This window comes from Telmatherina bonti (assembly GCF_933228915.1).
Source record: "Telmatherina bonti genome assembly, chromosome: 10".
Taxonomy (NCBI): Eukaryota; Metazoa; Chordata; class Actinopteri; order Atheriniformes; family Telmatherinidae; genus Telmatherina; species Telmatherina bonti.
Genome location: NC_136628.1, coordinates 23,513,375 through 23,521,362, shown reverse-complemented (window position 1 = coordinate 23,521,362; position 7,988 = coordinate 23,513,375). Strand labels below are relative to the sequence as shown.

General features: G+C 36.8%; 2 protein-coding genes across 2 annotated transcripts; both read right to left on the bottom strand.

The window, feature by feature from the left end:
• Positions 1-1,018: 1,018 nt before the first annotated feature.
• LOC306761787 (diamine acetyltransferase 1-like) lies at positions 1,019-2,044 on the bottom strand (the record flags this gene model as incomplete). Its single annotated transcript, XM_079248072.1, has 5 exons — positions 1,019-1,186; positions 1,340-1,380; positions 1,494-1,712; positions 1,797-1,848; positions 1,979-2,044. 5 exons carry the CDS (start codon positions 2,042-2,044, stop codon positions 1,019-1,021), a joined length of 546 nt encoding a protein of 181 aa, XP_079104198.1.
• Positions 2,045-3,405: 1,361 nt separating this feature from the next.
• On the bottom strand, positions 3,406-7,319 carry prdx4 (peroxiredoxin 4). The gene is made up of 7 exons (XM_079248306.1): positions 7,030-7,319; positions 4,830-4,947; positions 4,627-4,743; positions 4,350-4,472; positions 3,976-4,106; positions 3,848-3,882; positions 3,406-3,522 (listed from the first exon to the last, which is right to left on the bottom strand). Exons 1-7 carry the CDS (start codon positions 7,238-7,240, stop codon positions 3,472-3,474), a joined length of 786 nt encoding a protein of 261 aa, XP_079104432.1. The 5' UTR covers positions 7,241-7,319; the 3' UTR covers positions 3,406-3,471.
• Between the last annotated feature and the right edge of the window lie 669 nt (positions 7,320-7,988).

The following is a 7,988-nucleotide window of genomic DNA, read 5'->3' as shown; positions in this document are numbered from 1 at the left end:
TTTGAGCACAACTTTATTACGGACTAAATGCATTTTAACAACACACTGACTGCTTCTTTTTATGTTTTAATCTAGAAGGAGTCATCCTCAAGCTACAATTTTCATTTCTTTAGATCATTTCTTTGCTTGGACGTTTACTATTTGAATGTTGAGGAAGTTTAAGATCACTTAATGACATATTGTCAAAAATACATGATTACTTTTTCATCCCAAAACATCACAAGAAAGTAATTCATAAAACTGAAGCACAAATGAATGAACTTGTTATATTTAAAGTAGTATTAGGAAGTTAAAATGAAACTACATGAGCAGATCTACAGTCTACTGAAAGATACGTATTTTAGTAAATATTAAGTTACCATTAATATGGATCATGCCACTCCATAAACAAGGCGTTTTGAATAATTTTTCTCATGTTATTTAACATTTTTGAGTTCAAGATCTCACATTTTGGTGCCATCAAAGATTTTGTCATTATGGGGTCCAACATTTAGACTGACTGAATGACTCAGGCATAAAGATTAGCTTTACTATGTAACATTCCCATTTGTCAAATATTCATTTATAGATTTCCCTTAACGTCAAAAGTGATTTAAAAGGAAATGTATGCATTTACATACAACATAAAAAGCTGCAAAAAATTAATCATTCTGAAAATCAATAGCTTAAAAACAGTCAATTTTTTTTTATTACACAAAGGGTTTTAAAAAAAAAAAGGGAAAAGAAAAATCAATCACAGGACACTTTCATTCAACGAGCAGTCTTTTTCTCTTATTACATAATCTTTAATTGCATTCATTTCAAACTATGTTTTTTCAGCAGTATAACATATAAATACCACTTTACTCTAAAAATTCAGGGTTCATTTACATAATTTTAAATCTATTTTGTAAAGCAGCATATCATTGATCCTTGTGGTTTATTATCAAATGGAACTGGTAATCAAATTTGTGAAAAATCCCCTCAACAGAACAGAATAATCACTACCATCAAAATTGAAAAAAAAAAACCCCCAACTTCATTTAGCACTTATTTTCAGCAGCCCCTCCTTATCAATCTCAAAAAGACGCCAGCCCTCCTCCGAGGAGAGATCAGCTGCACCCCTTCTTTTGTAGAACTCGATGGAATCCTTGTTGTTTTCTGCTACAATGAAATGCATACTGCTACAGCGAGTCTTTACTGCTGTCTAGAGGAAGGAAAAAATAAAAAGAACTATTGAATAAAGACATAAATCATGAAGATACACAAAGCACTTAATACACCTGAAATTAAGATAACATGTATGGATGTTTGTATGTATACATGTAGAAAAGCTTAGATCGCACACAGGTAATACTACCTCACTCAGCATCTTCATGACCCTTGAACCAATCCCAAGACCTGGTTAAAAATTAACATACAGGAAAATTACAACAGTTTATGTCCCCTTTATAAGGCAAATGTTAATTATTAACTTCTACTACAGCTACAGTTTAACTCGTCACCAACTTTACCTCTAAACTCTTGCATGACGAAAAAATCTTCCAAGTAGAGAAGTTTTCCAATCCAGGGGTCATAAGTGAAGTAGTACATTGCAAAGCCAATCACAGTGTATCCTGGATCATGACTTTTTGTGAGGAGCGGGTTTTTATCATCTGCACTCTGCTCTTTTGGGACTTCAGCAACTAAGCAGTGGTAGAATGGATGATCCCCAAAGCCATCCTCTAGTAGATCTAAATAAAAGGGAGACACAGACTTTAAAATACCCCATTAAAATGAAAAACATAAAGAATAAAAAAGGAGCTAAACTACAGCACCTTTCTCAGTGAGTATCACCTTTTCCTCCATTTCCTCAAATTTAGCAAGTTCCTGAAAGGAAAAAAGTAAAAGTCATATAAACTGAACTCTAAACAATAAGCAACAGCAAATATATAGGATGATTGAAGTGGTTCAGTATCAGATTAAACATTTAAGTTTAAAATGTTAATACGTTCTTTACCTTTATGAGTCGCAAGATATCTGACACATCCTTTGGTTCAGCTGGCCGCAATGCGAAATTGGCCATTTTCTCTTTTTCCCCCTTTTCCCCTTGCTAATTAGTCCTCTAAATGTGAACAAAAGCAAAATGTGTTTCTTCATTTGCTCCTCAGGAGTTTACCCCCCGACAAATAAAGAAAACCAGCATAAACAGATGTACATCGGCTCGTCAGTGTGCTACATCGGCTTCAGAAACTTCCCTTTAAGTACACCTAGAAAGGCACACCTGTTCATAAACCCATTTAAGGAAATGAGAATGGTCATTCTGTTCCCTTTTCTTCTGCTTATCTTTTTGTTGATCCTTGCGGTTTATTTAAATATCACTTGAAAAGCAAATATTAACCAGACCCCAGAAAAAGAGAGAGGAAAAAGAACACATGGCATGTTGAGTAGAGAATAACACTTGAAAACATGTTTGAAGTGTTCATTTTACGTAAACTTAGGTACAACTTAATGCAGGTTATTCTTCAAGTCTGCACAGAGTCAGCCATTTGCAGAGATGAAGACCACAAAAACTTTTACCTTTTTAATACAGGAGTTAACAGAAACACTTATTTCCATTTACCTAGAAAAAAAAGTTGATGGATTGATTCCTGATGTTGAATATCATGTATTTGAGTTTTGTTGATTTGCTTTATTGGCTATATTCTGCAGCATCCATCAAACCACAAGTCTTTTTCAAAAGATAACATTCATGCTTTTGGATTCTAGTAGAACTCGCAACCCTGAGTGAAGCTAACCTTTGCTGTAAGAACTAGTTGCAGGATGAATCACTTTCACTTTGTAGTCAGAGTGCACAGCTACTTCCTTTTCCCTTCCACTACGTTACCCATCCATTAGTCAGCCGCACATAGAAAACCTGCACACAGTCTTCTTTTAGGAACTGATATCATTTTAGTCTTTAGGTTTGAAATGAAACGGATGTGCATAAGGTGCAGAACCTACAGCTAATTCAGATCACAATATGCATAAAACCTTCTGTGTTCTGACATTTGTGCTCTGGCTAACTCTTAGCAGACACGAGAGAGGAAGAATTGTTACGTCTCTGCTGTGTTTCCTGCAATCACTGTGCGAGAAGCAGAGTACATCCTGGACAAGTCGCCTGTTCCATCACAGTTCTTTGTTTTTCATTTTAAACTATGCCTCTCAAGATCTTTGTAAAGCAATTTGAATTGTTGAATTGTTCTTCACAAATAAAACTCACCTTGCTTTGATTACACATTGCATATCTACCTTGTCCTATGCAAGCAGTTACTGTTAGCAAGCACCTGTCAAACAGATGTTTGTTGTCATTGTGATGCAGCACAAGCATGATACAAATTATATACCCATCATGCAGATATTGTTGAATGGACCAAAAAAAAAAAAAAAAAACAAGACAAGAAGAAATTTAGGAAAAGCACAATTTATTTGAAGCTGGCCGGATTTCACAGACTGGGTAAACAGATCTGCCGTTCAGTTGAGTTTATCAAAATACTTCAGCTTGCCAGAAGGGTCAGGAATGATCTATGGAGAAGAAATGATTGAATTAGGGGCAACGAACATTCATTATATATGTCTCTGTGTGTAAACACATAAACAAATCAAAGGTGGGCAACACTGTACACTGAGTTTTCCTCGTCAACAGACCAATCTGGATGTTTTACAGAGATCAAAGATTTCTTTTGAGGAGACAACTTTATGCTCATCAGGCTCACTAAAGCAAGACAGCTTGCCATTAAGATAGATGCAGATGAACTAATATGCTAAAAAAAAAAAAAAAAAAGACTATTTGAATTATTCTGCTAGCAACAGACAATGTGATCTGGTGACCAGCCTGAGTCCTACTTACCGTGTCGCTGCCTGGTTTCCATCCTGCTGGACAAACTGGAGGGCATAAACAAAATAAAAAAATAAATAAAACATTTTTAAAAAGAAAAGAAAAAAAGTTCTATATTTAATAAAAGTTGCATCTTGCACCTTCTCCATGTTTGTCAGTGTACTGGAAGGCCTGGACCAGTCGGAGAGTCTCATCCACAGATCTGCCGACTGGAAGATCATTCATGGTGATCTGCCTCAGGATGCCTTTGTCATCAATGATGAAGAGACCTCTGACAGACGGAGACATCAGACAGTATGAATTTGTGATTTTTTTTTTTTTTAAACTTCAGTTAAAATCTACATGTTTGTTAATATAACTAGGTATGACTTAGCACACATGTAAACACTACAGAGTGAGACTTTCCTTCCCTTCTTCTAGCCCATATCAGTGTTGTATAACAGGAAGCATTTATTGAATCCAAGCCTGCTATAAAATCATGATGATGGTCATCAAGGAAAATGTGAAAGCTCACCTCAGAGTGTGTCCCTGGTCCTCCAAGTAGACACCATAGTCTTTTGAAATCTGGTGAGTGAGGTCAGACAGCAGAGGGATTTTCATTTGTCCAAGCCCACCTTGCTTCCTGGGGGTATTGATCCTGCGAAAAAAAGAAAATGTGAGCAAAATCCCTCTTTTGAAGTTCATTTAGCCCAAATGACTCAAAGATATAGAGTCAACGTAGAGCAGAGGAGAGCAGCTTGGTAAAACAACAAGCTCTGGGTGGTTGGCTGTATTAGAGACAGCAGTCATACCATGCCAAATGGGTAAACTGGGAGTCCACTGAACAGGCGACCACCTCTGTATTGATGGCCCGAAACTCGTGAACACGATCGCTGAATGCAATGATCTCAGTGGGACAAACAAATGTGCTGCAAAGACAAACATCAGGTATACTCTGCTGTCCAAGCAAATCGCATGAGACCATTATGGAACGAGTGTCTTGTATTTTACTCACAAGTCCAACGGATAGAAGAAGAAAACAAGATATTTGCCTCTGTAGTCAGACAGTTTTAGCTCTTTGAATTCACCATTGATGACAGCTGTTCCTTCCCAGTGTGGTGCAGGCTTTGAAACTAAGGTGGGAGTAAAAATACAATGACAAAAATTATTCCTTTTTTTTTTTTTTTTTTTTTAAAATATGCATTACACACACACACAAAAAAAAGGAACAAATAAACAATCACAAACAATTTCTCTTTCTATTTCCCCCCAAACTACTATGTTTTACAGAGATTACGGTACTCATTTCATTATTGGCACTGAGGAGTAGTGACTATGGAGCTGTTTTAAAAAAAAAAAAAAAAAAAGGAGGTTCTTGTTTCTTCAACAGAAAAGAGGGAACTTATCTCTGCTAAATAGAGGGGTTGGAGATTTGGTCTTCAAATCAAATCAAAACTTTATTTATATAGCACTTTCATAAACCACAGGGTATCCAAAGTGCTCTACAGGTTATTAGAATAAATCAACATTAAAAGCTTGAAAAGAAAGTTAAATAGACATATATATGAAAAAGAAAAAAAAAGAAAAAGGGGGGGGGGGCGCTAGTCGTCCTTCTCCGGAGTTAAAAGCCAATTTTAAAAAAATGAGTTTTTAAAAGAGACTTAAAACCACTGAAAGTTGTAGCAGACCTCACAGAAAGAGGGAGATTATTCCAGAATTTAGGGGCTGCTATAGAAAAGGCTCTGTCTCCCCGAGTCGAGTCCCAGGGACCACTAAGAGCATCTGATCTCAGAGCATTGACAGGATGATGATGGTGCAGAAGCTCCGAAAGGTACAAAGATGCCAGACCATTTAGACATTTGAAAACCAAAAGTAAAACTTTAAAAACTATTCTAAATGAGACAGGCAGCCAGTGAAGAGAACACAGTACAGGTGTCATGTCTTCACACTGTCTTTTCCCCGTTAACAAGCGGGCAGCTGAGCTCTGGACCAGCTGTGAGCAGCGGAGGAGAGGCTGATCAGTCCCAATATAAAGTGAGTTGCAGTAGTCCAGTCTAGAGAAAAATAAAAGCATGAATGACCCCTTCCAGGACATCATGCGGAAGATAAGGCTTCAAAGAAATCAAAGAAAACCCCAAGATTTTTAATGAAAGGGCATTTAAAAGAGTCCAGGGAGCCTAAAGCACTACTGCATCCTGCCAGCATGTCAGTTTTCCCAAAAGTTAAAACTTCAGGCCTTAATTTATATTTAAGCAAAATTCTACAGGTTCAGTATGCATTGGGACACTAAGTCACATTCTGCTCAGTATTTCACATAACATCATCACTGTGTGGTGTAATGTCAGCTTTCATAAGGCAAGGCAAGTTTATTCCATAACACTCCCATCCACGTCTTATCATCACCTTATTGTGTTATTCATCTAAATAGGGAGTGTGCAATGTTTTGAATGTCTTTCTTCAGGTTTATTCATTAGTCTATACTTCATAAGCCTTGTGCACATACATGACAAGACTTCTCAGCACAAAAAGCAAAAAAAGCCTAAATCTGGTTCTTTATAGAATCCCCACCAGCATGAGTATCTCTTCAATTGTATCACGTGGTTGAACCAGTGTAACTGTCACAGTCAGTAATTACTGGGTAAAGTATCTGCTAAAGCTACAGCAGTTTCTATGGTGGGCACTGTAGCATGGGGTAAAGTCTAAAATCTCATTCTGCCATATGGCAAACCAGAGGACACACAGTTGGTCAGAAGTAACACTTGCTGAATGTTGAAACATGAGATAAAATGCTACATTTCATTTATTTTTCTAGCGTTTTATTTAGTTTAAAAAGAAAGTGTGTGCAGGTTTATATGCTTTATTGGTGCAGTGCCATGCAGTCATGTGTCAAAGGGGTGGAGAGACACAAACTATCCAAAGAAAGTCATAGAATGACGTGTCTCACAAAATCCCATTCAAGCTTGACATGACAATGACGTGCATATTGTTACCAGTCTGCTGAAACTACATGAAAAATGCAACACTGTAAGCCTATCCAACAGTAATCTGCAGGCAGCAGGCTATACATGCGCGTCTGCTGTCCTGACAGCATGCAAAAGCTGCAGCAGCTGCTTTGTTCACTAGGAAGAAGAGGAAATAAGACTAAAATCACTGCGCACTTTAGTATCTAAACCGTAGTTTGCATTCATTGAATGTAAATAATGAGGAAGACTCACTTTTGGCTTTGCTGAGGTGCAGGGAATGGTCAGACACGGGGACACGGAAAGCCTCTCCTGGATAGACGTGTCCTCCCGCGTAGTTGTGACACTGGGAATTTTTCACCTGAGCGCCTTCCTCTGCGGACGTGACCGAGCTGAGAAGGAGCAAAGCAGCGCAAAAAGCGCAAAAAATCTCCTTCTTTACATCAGTATGTAAACCAGGCTCCATTATTTAGTGTCTCTAAGAGCACGTAGCTGCACTGACTGGAAGTACGAGTCAGATATTGGTCAAGAATGAAGCCTGGTTCCTTTTCTTCTTCGTCATTTCAAGATTTCCACTAATTAGCTTCCTTAGTGTTGCGTTACTGCCATCTTCTGGTTGTTGTCAGAGACGTTGCTGTCCAGTTTGCAACTTAATTGATTAGCATTAGTTTTAAACCAGATTAAATTAATATTACGGCTGCTAAAACCTATGTTTAAGCTAATAAGAGACACAGTGACAGAGAGACTTATTATTTCCTGGCCTGGGAACCTTTTATTGTGGAAATAGAAGCAGACAAAACCCTCAATAGTTTGCAGCTTTTTATGATACCATTAGTTTGTTTTTTTGTTTTTGTTTTTTTTTAATTTTTTTATCATTGATACTAGTACTAATATGGAGCGTGCATCCATATTTTGTTTAGCAAGGCAATAGAAAATATTTTTTTTAAAAACTCAAGAACACACAATACTTGAAATGTTTTTTTTTTTAAACAAATACGCTCAAGAGGACATTAAATATGTTATCTTCTAAAAAATGATAAAATAATCAAAGATTTAGTCACACTTATTAAATGGAAAATAAATATTTTTTTATAATGTAAAAGCAATATGATACATATTTAACTCAGTTGGTTACACCTAACACAAATTAATCTGGGTATGTTTAGCATTTATTTATATTTCTAACTATTGTAGTGTAATATTCTGCTTCCTGG

Excerpts from the sequence above, each read along its gene's own strand:
- prdx4 (XM_079248306.1), bottom strand. The coding sequence starts at position 7,240 with ATGGAGCCTGGTTTACATACTGATGTAAAGAAGGAGATTTTTTGCGCT. Across the intron at positions 4,948-7,029 it reads GCACCTCAGCAAAGCCAAAA|TTTCAAAGCCTGCACCACAC; the intron begins GTGAGTCTTCCT and ends CTCCCACCTTAG. Across the intron at positions 3,883-3,975 it reads CACTGACAAACATGGAGAAG|TTTGTCCAGCAGGATGGAAA; the intron begins GTGCAAGATGCA and ends TATGCCCTCCAG.